Source organism: Rhineura floridana, chromosome 6 (assembly GCF_030035675.1).
Source record: "Rhineura floridana isolate rRhiFlo1 chromosome 6, rRhiFlo1.hap2, whole genome shotgun sequence".
Classification (NCBI taxonomy): Eukaryota; Metazoa; Chordata; class Lepidosauria; order Squamata; family Rhineuridae; genus Rhineura; species Rhineura floridana.
The window spans coordinates 92,539,655-92,553,561 of record NC_084485.1 but is presented as its reverse complement, the minus strand read 5'-3'; the positions used below and the strand labels follow the sequence as shown (position 1 = coordinate 92,553,561).

Sequence of the window (13,907 nt, the reverse complement as noted above, 5' to 3'; positions counted from 1 at the left end):
TTCTGCTTGCTCTCTGATGGTAAAAGGCAGCAGCAGAAAAGTATGTCTAACCTTAGTGCTGTGATCTCATCCCCTGAGTTGGCAAGGCTCATTTAACATAAATACAAATGTCATTGGCCCAGTTCTCTGGAATGCTCTGCCAACAGAGATTCGGCAGGCGCCTTTTGTTTTAACTTTTAAATGCCTACTGAAAACCTTTCTGTTCTGCCAGGCTTATGGGGGCAATTAAGAATATGTCTTTTTGCAATAGTTGTCCTTTGTTTTTACTGCGTTTTTAGTACATGGGGTTTTTGTGTGTTTTTTTGTTTTGTTTTTGCTTGTTGCAAGCTGCTTTGATGTTTTTAAATGAAATAGCAGTATACAAATATATTTAAAATAAATTATTAAAGGGCAAGCAGAGGCTTCTCACTGATCTTAGCATTGTGGGACTACAGCACTAAGATTGGAGATAAGCCTGTGCCTGCTTCCAGCTTGACCTTTGAATCACCTGACATCGCCCCGCCCACCTGTCAGAAATGGCCCACTGAAGATGGGCCAGTTCTGGGTCCAGTCCTCAGGCTAAAAAAGCTTCCCCACCCTGCCCTATGGTGTGAAGGAGTTGAATGCACTGGGGTCATTAAGAAATCCCACCATAATACATGGACTCACTTGCAGCACTGTCCTCGGTAGTTATTGACCAAAATAACTTATTTACAGTTTCTAAAGATTCCTAAGCAGCAATATAACCACAGTAAAGCAGGAGTGGTCAACAGGCAAATGTACCTAGATGTAATTCAGCCTTGATGTGTTTGCTCTTCAGATTTGTTGAATCAGCGCCTCTACTGGGTAGACTCCAAGTTGCACTTGCTTTCAAGTGTAGATTTCAGTGGCAGCAACAGGAAAGTTCTCATCTCTTCTGTGGATGACCTCAGCCATCCGTTTGGATTAGCGGTCTTTGAGGTATGTGGGGTGGAGACCAACATTAGTCCATCAGCGAACTAGGTCAGGATACTAACAAAAGACAAGTCTGGTAGTGAACCAATACTGGACGCTGTGAGCATGTGGCTAGACAATGTTTGAGCAGGAGATGAGGCTTATTTGCCATTCAAGAAGGGCAATGATGGGGTGTGGTAGGGGATAGTTGGCCATAAACAAGAGTTGTGCAAAGAGGAGCACTAAAGGAAACAATGAATCAGCATCAGAACTGGAGAAAAACAGGAAGGAAGGAGACCTCAGTGAGAAGAGACCAAGACTGAAATTTGATTGTTCAGGAGTGCCTGTGCAGAAGAACTCAGTCTGCAATGCACTGGGCTCAATAAAAGTTTTGTCTTGTGTACATGGAGATCTCCTTTCTTTTTTCCCCTTGCAATTGACACCTTCCTGTTTTTCCTTTCTCACATTAGAACTTGTCAAAAGCTACGGCTGAAACTTTTTACCCTGGTAGGAATGGAAAATACTAAAGAAGGTATACACACCAAATGGATGCATTTGGCCATTAAAGTCTAATAAGGTCCAGGTTTAGTTAAGAGTTTCCATGCTGCCCTATAGAGCAAAGCCTTCATAAGGCAGCTCACAAAAAAAATTAAAAAATGAAATCACAATCTAATATGTTAATTTAAAAGTGTGGCTTCCTTAAATTGTATAACTTACTCCAGTTGCAATATTAGAAGCTATTGCTTTCTTTTCCAAAATTTAGAGTTTCAGTGGCCAGGTCTGAACTAGACCTAAACATTCCTTATCAAATGCATTACCAACCAGAGAAGGCAAGGGATTTCATAACAAAAATATTACACCAGTATCATCCAGCAGTCATCTGTTAGAAACACTAAACCCCAAAATCCTTACTCCCAAAAGCCTCCATTTCCACTTCCCTATTCAGTGTTATAAAAGATTTACCATGCAATTTTACCATTTCACTGGTATCTTCACCTTTCTGCAATGAAATCCAGCTCCTTGGTGAAAGGTAGGTTTTCATACCTGCTTTGTTCTGTTACTCTCATCTCCTAAATGTGTGTCACTGATAAGTAGTAAGACAAGGTTGTTTTGCTTCCTCTTGGGTCACATAGCTCTATAGTATACTCTGAATTAGAGTTCTCTAAGAAATTGCCGGTCACGCCTTTGGGACAGGGAAGGAAGATTAGCCTGGAACACCATTTTTGCTAGGATGCCAAGGATCACTCCACTTCCTAATAAATCCCCTCAAATCCTATTCATGAATCATTCTGACCACAAGTCACAGAAATGCAGCTCAGAGCACAAGCTGGACTTCTGATAAGTAGGCCAGGCATGTCTGCCTCACGGTTAGGGCTACCTCAGAGGAAATATTGCTTTCCCTCACAGCCTATTTATACAGACATCACCTTGTTTGCCTTTTTACAGGATATAATATGGGAGAAAAGGGACTAGTCTCTGAATGTGAAGGACAAATTCCAAGTGAACTATAGTTTCCAATCACAAAAAAGCAAGGAAGTTACATTCTTTACACCTCTCACTTCTTCATAATCTAATTCAGGGCACTGATCACTCATCAGCCTGAATTTTCCAGCACATGATATTGCTATTTTGTTTATAAATTGCCTACAATTACCAAGCACAGTACAAAAAATCAAGACAGACACTGCCTGCAGGCTTCAATCTATCACCTGTGTGTGCCATTTGTTGGAGCAGGAACTGCAGGCATAAATCAGATGTGTATCTTAAGATGCAGGAGCTGTCTCTCTGCACTGTGTTGCTTTAAAAAGAATGTGCATCTGAAGGTAAATTGAGATGTACATCCAATTTCTCATTCCATTGGAAAAAATGCCGTGCAGAAAAGGAGAGTTCACACCTGATTTTTCTGCCTGATCCAGCAAGTGATATGTGTGGCAGAAGTCTTCTTCCATGTATGAATCTCCTTAGTTGGATTGGAGTAAGGAAGGAGTGAATAGAAAGAGAGGATAAAAAGGAGAGAAATGTCCTTCTCTTTGTCCTGTTGCTCTTTTCTCTCCATTCAAATATATCTTTTGTACATCCCCCTCCCCAGTTGTAGAATAAAGAAGTTAAGATTATTTGAATAACTCATGCTGTGAAATTTTTCAGGAGCCCATACTTTCCTCTTTATGGTTTTCAAAGCCAAATGTGAAGCTAAAGTGACTGTTCCATGATATAGAATCTCTTGCCTTTTTAGAGAAGAGGGTGGCCCTGCTATGCAGCGAGGTGAAGTAACCTGCTTCAGGAAGCACCATGAGGATGGATGGACAAATGTGGGAACTAGTGTCTGAATAGTGCAGTTTTTAAACTCTACCCAGTGGTGGAAGGGGAATGACAGTTGGGCTCTAACATTTGGGTAGTAAAATGTCTTGGACAAGTGCTGTGACTGAGGATCCAGGCATTTAAATCTCAGGTTAGTTAAAGGTGAAAATGGAAAATGGACTGCCTTCAGGTCTATTCCGACTTATGGCGACCCTACAAATAGGGTTTTCATGGTAAGCGGTATTCAGAGGGGCTTTACCATTGCCATCCTCTGAGGCTGAGAGGAAGTGACTGGCCCAAGGTCACCCAGTGAGCTTCATGGCGGTGTGGGAGTTCGAACCCTGGTCTCCCAGGACATAGTCCAGCACCTTAACCACTACACCACACTGGGTCTTGTACTATACCCGCTTCTCATTCTTGTACACACTGGCTTCTCATATTAAAGGTATGGGCATAAAAAGTATTGGGCACCATCCATTTCAATGGGCTCTACAGTACCTTACAACAGGAGTGGGCATAAAGTAGATCAGGATCTGCTGGTAGATATCTGGGTGATTTGCAGTAGATCAGTAAGGATTTCTGACTCCCGGTTGTGTAATGATAGCAACAACAAAATGACTCCTTCCCCAGGTTATAGTATTGAAATGATTAAAGCTTGGGGTAACCAGAAATAGATTTTTGACTAGGAGGACTATGAGCTGAGTTCTGGGACTCAAAATAAATCCCTGTGCTCAGCAGCTGCTCAGAGGCAACATGTCCTTTATATGCCTTTCATGTCCGGCTCCAGTTAATGGATCTTGAGGTTCTAGTAAAACACAGATCCAGCAAGCGTAGATCCAGCAAGCGTAGATCCAGCAAGCCTGATGTTTGTCTCCTCTGCCTTATGATACTCAGGAAAGATCTGTCAGAGATTAATTGTGTGCATGTCTACTTTCTTTTTATCTGGAAAGGATTGTGTAATAATTGGTTACTAAAAATGCTAAAGTGATTGATACATGCTCAAAAGGTTCTTACAGTCTCTGTTCTTGCAGGACAGGGTATTCTGGACTGATTTGGAAAATGAAGCAATCTTCAGTGCCAATAGGCTGAATGGTCTGGATGTCTCCGTTTTAGCTGAGAACCTCAATAACCCCCATGATATTGTAGTCTTTCATGAACTGAAGCAACCTAAAGGTGAGGCCTTGGTCTTGGAAGGGTAAACAGTCCTGAGCACTTGTGTAGCTGTGAAAATCATTGTCACTGGTTCATTGAAAGGGGATAATTAGCAAATCCAGTCATTAAACCAGTACAGGAAGATACTGATAGCCTTCCACAACCTTTCATATATGATGGGATACAACTCCCATCATTCCCAGTCAGGATGGCCAGTGATTAAGGATTATGAGGGTATAGTCCAGCACCATCTAGAGAAAGGCTGGTGTATGAGGACTATCCAGTTCTGAAGCATCAATAATCTTTATGACTGTCATTAGCAGGACCGGCACCAGGCATGCTGAAGCCCTTGGGTAGCAGCCTGCCCTGGGCCCCAGCGCACACACATGCTTGCGCACGGATGCACACCCCACCTACCTGTCTCTCCTGTCTTTTGTGGCTGCGCACGCTGCCATTAACCAAGAGGGTGGCCAAGGTTTCCCTAAGGGGCTGAAGCCTCAACCGCCATCTTGGTTGATGGCACGCATGCATGCTACGCACAGGCATACCTGCCATCAACCAAGATGGCGGCAGGGGCATCAGCACCTTGGAAAACCTCAGCCGTCATCTTGGTTAATGGTAGCCCTGCGTATAGTGCGCGCGGCCACAAAAAACAGGAAAGACAGGTAGGTGGAACCGACGAATGGGCGGGCGGCTTGGAACCTCCATCCCCGCGATCCGCGGTAGCTACCCTGCCGCGAATCACAGAAGGAGAGTGCTAGTCTTCCCCCACCCTGTCGAGGGGCCCTCGGTCAGGGCCCGACCTGGCTGCCCTTTGGCACCAGCCCTGGTCATTAGGGCTCCAAAACTATAGGACTTTCAGATTTCCCACCCCAGCCCCCAAAAGGATTATAAGAATACAGTAGGGCCCCATTCATACAGCAGGTTCCATTCCAGGCCCCTGCCGAAAAGCGAAAACCACAGGAAAGTGGGGCCCTACTGACAGCAATCAGCTGGAGCGTGCAAGCTCCCCGCGCTCCAGCTGACAGGGATCAGCTGGAGCACACGAGCTCCCCACACTACAGCTGACAGGGATCAGCTGGAGTGCACAAGCCCGCACTACAGCTGATCAGCTGGAGCGTGGGGAGCTCGTGCACTCCAGCTAATCGCTGTCAGCTGGAGCGCAGTGGCTGGAGCTTCCCACACTACAGCTGATCACCCCGCTGGCGCCGCCGTATTAGCGGAACACCGACAAGCGGGACGCCAACAAGCGGGGCCCTACTGTAACACCTTTTAGTACTGTATTAGTGCCATTTACTTCCTATATACTTTCTTTAGCAGCAGTGCAACTAATAATGGATAAAAAGGGTCTTCCTGATACTAAGACCATGTCTTGGAAGTAAATCCTATCAAATTATTTGGGTTCTTGTGACCCATATAAGCAGAAAAATAGGCATATTCACTCATATATGCTAGTGTACATCTGTTAGGATGCGTTCAGTTTCCTACATGGAAGTGATAATCTCTGAGGGAATGTTTGTGCATGAAATACCCGACTTTCAGGTAAACATGAGTAAGTTAGAGATGGACTGATTCTGATAGCACATATACCCCATAGTGATGGCCCCTGACATGTGGTGAACATGATCTTCATATATTTTTATGATTGTACGCCACTTTGAATTTTTTTGTGGGGGGAAAAGTGTAGACTTTTTAAAAAAAAAAAAATTAAATAGTGCCACCAATTTACCAGGTAATATACAACCTTGGAAATGTCCCCAGATTACAGGGCTTCTGTGAGAGAAGGCTGTTAGAGCAAATGAGCAATGGAAAAGATTTCATGGTGCTGATTGTAATGTAAATTACGAACAGGAACTTTATATTTACCTTTTTTATTTTCTCTTCCTGCATATAGCTCCAGATGCTTGTGAGCTGAATTCTCTGCCAAATGGAGGCTGTGAATACCTTTGTCTTCCTGCACCCCAAATCTCTCCACATTCCCCAAAGTATACTTGTGCTTGTCCTGACAATGTGTGGCTGGGTCCTGACATGAAAAAGTGCTATAAAGGTAAGAACACTTGCCTTCACTCTGTGAACCTTTCCATGAACTGTTCAGAGCAAGTCCACTTCTGCCTTCAAATAAGCACTTTCTGGTGGTGGTGTTTTTATTATTATTATTCTGCACTATTCATGAAATTACGTAAACTTTTTGCCTTTCCCCTCAGTCATTTGCCTTCTAAAAGTCAACCTTTTCAGATGTAAGATGCTCCATGTTGCTGATCAGTTGACCTTTTTCCTCTCTCTTCTCCAACTACTCCTTAGAGACACTGAACTTCACTCATCAGTGACTTGGGGAGCGAGATGAGGGTAGAAGGTAAAGAGGGACTTAATATGGTATATCCTTTATCTCCAGTTGTGTAACTGAGAAGGGGGTGGTGGCTTCTTCTATTGTGCAAAATCTTGGAAACATTTCAATAAAAAGTAATTTTGGGACTCTTTCAGGAGGAAAGGCAAGATATAATTAATAATTATAATTATAGAATTAAATGTCTTGAGCAAGATTGCATGCAGTATTCTAAATGTGGAGCACTTAGATGCCTTCTTTTTCTCTAGGTTTCCAATTAGCTTATCTGGGTCAAATAATTCCTTTCCTTCTGGAGTAAATGAAGTTGTCCCACGTAGCTGTTGAGGTGACTGTATATTGATTATGTTTTCAGAGCTTCCAACTACCTCAACTAATGTGCCTGTTACTACTGCTGCAACTCACTTGTCCAATTTTACTGCCATGACTACTGTCGTTATGACTACCACCACAGCTACCACCATCATTATGACTGGCAACAACAGCAATATTAGTGCAGAAGGCCAAGAAACCACATCACGTGTCTTTCTTGGCACTACAAGCCTTCATTCACCCACAGCCACGTCCAGCCTGGCGAACTCTAAGATAATAACAACAGGAAACAGCAATCTCCCCCAGCACTGTAAGCAAAGTGGCTTTAAACCATTTTTTTCTCTGATTCTCAAATGCTCATAACTTGGAGAGTTGGGCTGGTAATTGTGTGGTACAGTTGAGGTGGTTGGCAGTATACGTCTCCTTGCAGAAGTGAAACTGGGAATCTTGGGGAGGGAAGGGCTATAGCTCAGTGAAAAAGCATCTGTATTGCATGCAGAAGGCTCCAGGCTCAATCCATGGTCCCTCTAGGTGTGGCTGCCAGAGACTTCCTGTCTGAAATCCTGGAGAGTCACTGCCAACCAGTGTAGACAGTATTGAGCTAAATGGACTAATGGTCTGACTCAGTATAAGGCAGCCTGTTATATTCCTATCTAACCCCTCTTTGTTTAATTTACATAAGCTTTTTGCCAGGTGCCTAAAGATAGATAATGATGGTGCCAGGCGTCTGATGATGCCATGATCTATTTTTATGGTAAACTGAGCAAATTTTTATTTTATTTACTTACTTATTTAAAGTATTCCATCACTCCTTCAGTTGAAAAAATGTTCCTGAAGCAGCCTTCAAATATCAGTGATGAGACCAGCTCTGACCTCTGAAAGACACAACACAAAAGGAAAAAGGAAAAGGAATGATGGAGGGGGACAATCTCAGCCACTAGTTCATACTTGCTAAAATGGAAAGAATTCAAGGAGAGGAGCGGCCAAAAGTTGCTGGTCTTATCACCTGAGCTGATGAGGAGACTCTGCAGGCTCTGATGGAATGCTGCTAGATGAGAGCTGAGGGAAGAGCCTGATGGAGATGGTCATTCAGCAGAGTGGCCCTGCAGTCCCATCTCAGTCCCTCTCTCTATTGCCTGATGGAATGACTGTTCTCGTGCAACTTCTCTAGTGCTGCTGAGGCTGATCCTGGAGTCACAGAGTAGTAACTTAACCCAGAATATCTCAATTCTGTGTTAATATTATTCCTTCAACCTTTTTTTTTAACCTCAATCACCTTTTCAGCACTCCTGTTACATGGATCATTTATTCTCTTTTCATAGCTGGAAAACTGAATCTGAGAGATGACAGAGGGTGGGGGGGTGGATAAAATAAATAATTTGCCTAGGGTCAACAAGCATGTCCATGACTGGCATTCCCAATATTCAAAATCAAGGTTTGTCAAATGGATGATACCAGCTTTCAAATTCGGCAAGGTTTTTGCTAAATAGGTTTTGCCCATGTTCCTACTTTATATTCATTCTGTGAATAAATATTTTACTATCACCAATATCTGGCAGTTGAACAATCGCCCCTTTGCCTTTCAATGGAAGATCTGTCTCAGGAGTAAATAACCTCTGGGCCTTTCACTATTGTACTATATTGTACTATATCATCTCTGCCCATTGGCCAAGCTGGCTGAGGCTGATGGGAGCTGTAATCCAACAACATCTGGAAGGCCACAGATTTTCCATCCCTGCTCTTCCTACTGTAACTTGGATCTGCTAAGCCTCTATCTACATTCCATCATGGTACTGTCACATCCCACCTACTCTGCGGTGTGTATTCATGATCCTGTGGGAAGTCTAGGCAACCGTCAATGCACTCTCTTTCCCCATCTCCACAACTCTTAGGTTGCATGATGCCTGAGGATCAGCAGTCCTGCTTGAGGAAAGCCTGATGTAAACAACATCCTGCATGTCAGTGGGTGTGATAAGGAAACTTTTGATTCCAGCATACCACAAGCATTTGGAATAAGAGCTCCACATACTTTATATTCACCCAGTAATCTGCATAGATGCAGAGTGTATTCATTCGCCTGAAACTGGCCATTTTTTAATCACTTTGAATCACTTGCTTCCAGAAGCAGCTCACTGGGTAAGGTAGAGCCACTACAATAGCTTCTCAGCAGGCAAGTCACTGTTGCTTGCTCAGAGGGGAGAGGCGAGGTATAGCAAGATCCAGTGATATGTTATTGCTATAAAGATGAATGGCTTCCAGTTGCAAGTGCACCAGAAGGAGCACCAGATTAGCTCTGCTAGTGTGTTTGCACAATGCTGTACCTTCCTGCCAACCTGTCCCTCTTCCTTATGGTAGACAACAGTGATACCTACCAGGAAGCTAGCCTAGTGGCTCCGCCCTACCCAGTCAGCACTTTTGTTGCACCCATGGAATGTGTTTTATTGTGTAATAAGTGGTTAACATAGTGGGAGCTATCCAATGTGGACAAAACATCCATTTATACCAGCAGGTTAGAGTGAATTTCCCAGTTCCTTATTGTCACTACCAGCACCCTGATTGACCTATCCCTAAAGACCTATTTAGTCATTCACCCCCAACCACATTAGTATGGGGATGAGCCCATTGGCCCTGCTCCCTCTCTCCCCCATCCCTGCAATGCATTGGGAGGGTTGAATATCTGCAGCAGGGAATCTGCCATGCTTTCATAGGCTCCCCAAACAATTTTGAACCCTCCACAATTGGGGAGTCTTAATGGGGAGAGAAGGTTCCCTGCTGCAGACATTCAGCCCCCAACACATGACAGGGCAGGGGCAGGCTATGAAGGGCACAACACCAGGATAGGGTGTAGGATTATTGCAAAATCCATTGATATGTTATTGCTATAAAGATGAAAGGCTTCCAGTTCCAAAATAGCTTGTCAAACAATTCCTTTCACCAATGTTAGACACTCTTCAGAAACAAAGCACAGAAGAAACTCTGGCCATGGAAAACACTAATCCAAGCAGTATACAGCATCACTCTTATCCCTCTGTGTCTGTATTAGTTGGAAAGAGATTGTAAGCATAGCCCCTCCATTCTTCTATCCAAGACAGTATGAGTTACATAATTTTATTTTATTCACAGCTGAATTTTGTGCATAGTGTAGACCAAAACCAAAATCTCTCCCTTTCTCTCCTACTGGGAGAAATGGCTGGATATAAATAAATAAATAAAATAAAATAAAAACTCAGATTGGGTACTGATATTTGTTCCTTACATCTGCAAGCCAAACCAATGAAGTTATGTGCCTATTAAAACATTGGGGGCCGTGATAGTACTTATTAGCAACAATCTTTCCTTATTAGCAGCTAATGTCTCTTGTTAATAAACGTGAATGCTCTTCAGATAACAACTGGCCTTTTTAGTTTTTTTCCTTACACATAAACTGAGGCACCAGGGGTTTCTTACTTGGGACTTCTGTGATATTTTTAAGTGTGAGGAAATGCTTTAAGAACCAGTGATTTACATTTTTCCCAATTTTGCAAGGGCAGGTTTCCAAGTAGAAAACAAAATGTAAGGGAAAGCCATATACCAAAAGCCAATTTGGAATCAAATAAATGAGCCCCAAGAAATCATCACACAGGAATTCCTCTGTCTTGCAGAACCTTGAAAGCATCAGCAGCTGGTGTTGTCTCTCTATGTCCAAAGAAGGAAATGCCTGATAGTTGTTTACTTGTTTCTCAGCTCTGAGATGGAGCTTTCATTTACCTTTCTCATGGTATTCTCAAAGCTGTTTCACACACATGAATGAATGAAAGTGTTCAGCTGTGTACATTATCATGTGTGAAAACACACAAGGGTCTGTTACCATGCAACTTCGAACATACATAGCAAAATAAACATTTGTACAATTTTCTCACATAGGATGGTGTCCTTTTCAACATGGGGGCTTTCCCACTAATGCACACCATTCCACCAGTCCACACAGAGACCCCTCAGCAGACACAGGTTAATGAATCATTATACCATGGTGGCATTTAGTAAGGTCTGTAAAATTGGCCAGACCTATAGATTCCGGTGGTATCTGCACCCGCTTCCTCACTGTGGTGGAGTCCAGCTGAGGTGGGTCTGAATGTTCCCTGAAAGCCAAACATCCAAATTATATCCATAAATTCATCCACAGAACTCCCCCCTCTTGGTTTGCTCATTTCTAGTTTTGGAACTTCCTGCATTAAGCAGAAAATGATTGGTTAGCAGGGATTTCTATTGGCCTTTTTAAAAAAAATCATAAGTTTGTGTCAAGAAAAGCTGAATTATCTATATTCCAGTGCTTTTGCTGATGCCATCCATGTATTGTTCTTTGACTGAGTCTGAACTGGTCTTTTCTGTTGCAGATGCTAACAATGGGCAAAGTTTTGGATCAACTGTGATGGCCGCCATTATAGGAATTGTTGTTCCTGTTGGTAAGCATGTGGTGAATTTTCATATTTGTGGGCCTGACCTGGCAAAAAGAATTAAAAATGGAAGGGCCTGGAGAGGGCCAGTTTGAGAACTATAGACTTCCTTGTGGCAGCTGGAGATGTTTATTTCCTTTTCTCTTGGGTTTTTTTTTCCCCTAGTGGTGATTGGTTTGTTGTGCATGGGAGGATATCTCATCTGGAGAAACTGGAAACGGAAAAATACAAAAAGCATGAACTTTGATAATCCTGTGTACAGGAAAACTACTGAAGATGAAGATGAAGATGAAATCCATATTGGGAGAACAGCACAGATTGGGCATGTGTATCCAGCAGTAAGTGTCTGATTTTATCTTTCTGGCTGATCTTTTAGAGCCCCCCCCCCCTCTCTCTCTCTCTCTCTGTGTGTGTGTGAGAGAGAGAGAGAGAGAGAGAGAGAGAGATCTGGTGTGAGCCACCAAAGACTGCAGCCATCTTCTTTCTCTGGTCCTGTCCCCAACTCTAACTTCTAGCAGCTGTGTTGTCACGCAGGCAGAACAGGCTAAAGCCCAGGTTATACAGATGAGCTAGAGATCAGTTGTGTGCTGCAAAATCATATCCAGCCCATGAAATGTGCCATATAGATGTTACCATTTAAAAATTCTAAGCATGATTATTTGGGGGAAGGAGGACAGGATTCTCTTGAATACAATAGGATTTACCTTCAGATATAAATGTATATGACAGATTCTTTTGAAGTAGAGTGGAGCTCTTTCATTTATTTTGTGAGGTTGGGATGCAGCTGTTTCCCATCAACCAGATTCTTAAAACTTTAGGTGTGTAGTTTTACAGCAGCACTAGTCAGATGATTATGCTGTATCTTATGAGCAGCCACACTTAAACCACTTTACAGAAACAAGGATGTCAGAATTTGATTCAGAATATTCAAATAATCCATTAGCCCAGGGAAGGGGAGCCTGTGACCTTATGGATGTTGGACGGCAGCACCTGTCATCTCTGACTGTGGGCCATGCTCTCCCCCACCCCTTGCTTCCTCCCAGCCAGTCCAGCAGTATCACACTCAGCCATGCAGGCTAGGGCTGGTTGGAGTCTGACAACATCTTCAGGGCCGTAGGTTCCCCATCAGTGCACTAACCACTTAAACCAATTTGGATTAAGTGGTTTGTTGACTGCACTGATAATCGAACCTAAATCAGAGTTAAGGCAAACACAGTCTCAGTGCAAGGAAATGCAACACTGAGCTATTCCTGCAACACTGAGCTATTCATGCCTTAATGGACAGCAATTCCTCTGCATCAAAGCATCAGATAGTATGCTATCCGGTTAGTAAATCATCTTACCAACAGATGCTACCCAGTTAGTAATTCTTTTAATGGGACCATCTAGGGAGCCCTTTATATGTATCTATCTTCTGACCAACATTCTGTCCCACTCTCTCAACAGGATTCAATTCCTCTGCCCCCACATCATACCAGAACTAGAGGCACTGACACATTTTTCTTTCTCAACAGCGTGTAGCATTAAGTCTAGAAGATGATGGGTTACCATGAGGACTGCACCTACCCCAATCTTACAGCCGGTGGATCAATAGATATGCACTAAACACATCTGCTGTGGATCATGGCATCAACCTTTTATCTCCTTCTCCTTTTTAATTATTATTTATGTTGCAGAAGGGTAATCACAAAGTAGTAATGAACTGCAAACATCCAAAGGATGTGAACGTTTTGTATGTATAATCTTTTATACACCTTTTTAACTTCTTGCACTATCCATCCATAATAGTGAGGAGGCTGCTCTACTGCTGAGCTACTAACTCGGTGTATACAACCAGCCAGACCCAAGGGTCGGTAGCGTACATGTCATTTTTAAAAATTATATTTATAGAAGTTTTGTAAATATGTCAAACATACTTTGTGGCTATCCATCAACAAAAGAAAGGAAGAAAGAGGTCTATACAAGCTGTTTAGGATATTTATTAACAAATTCTGGATATAAGATCTGTTCTGTACATACTCTTAGAGGATGAGAGTATTTATTTTTTGTATGCTTGGCTCGCTGTCCATAGATTATCTGTGTATATACCTATCTAGGCTGGATGGGTATATAGACATATACATATATAAATAAATAAATATATATATATATATAAATGAATTTATTTTAGAAAGACTAGCCCAGCTTTATGGGAATAGGGTAATTAAATTCTTAAGGAATGTTTTGTGGAAAATTTTGCTTTGAAATCTAAAGCCTCTGAGTAAATTATAGCTGCTACAGTAGGATAGTCCATGACAAAGAAATAATGTGCTCCCATAATGAACAAACCAAATTCTGTCCTGGTAGATGAATCAGCTCATGGCTTAGTCATTTCTGCACAAGTGCTGCACTTCAGCAAATACTTGTAGACACAGGAATTCTTATGCATGCACTAAACTTCATGAATGGGATTCACCATT

General features: G+C 42.6%; 1 protein-coding gene across 5 annotated transcripts in view; it reads left to right on the top strand.

Moving 5' to 3' along the window:
• LRP8 (LDL receptor related protein 8) overlaps positions 1 to 13,602 on the top strand; it is a 312,964-nt gene extending 299,362 nt beyond the window's left edge. For all 5 annotated transcript variants that reach the window (XM_061633020.1, XM_061633018.1, XM_061633022.1 and 2 more), the window contains 7 exons: positions 800 to 939; positions 4,242 to 4,383; positions 6,257 to 6,409; positions 7,059 to 7,325; positions 11,389 to 11,457; positions 11,614 to 11,786; positions 12,963 to 13,602. In XM_061633020.1, the coding sequence (XP_061489004.1) occupies positions 800 to 939; positions 4,242 to 4,383; positions 6,257 to 6,409; positions 7,059 to 7,325; positions 11,389 to 11,457; positions 11,614 to 11,786; positions 12,963 to 13,001 (983 nt within the window). In that variant the 3' untranslated portion in view covers positions 13,002 to 13,602. The remainder of the gene's footprint in view (positions 1 to 799; positions 940 to 4,241; positions 4,384 to 6,256; positions 6,410 to 7,058; positions 7,326 to 11,388; positions 11,458 to 11,613; positions 11,787 to 12,962) is intronic.
• Positions 13,603 to 13,907: the final 305 nt, after the last annotated feature.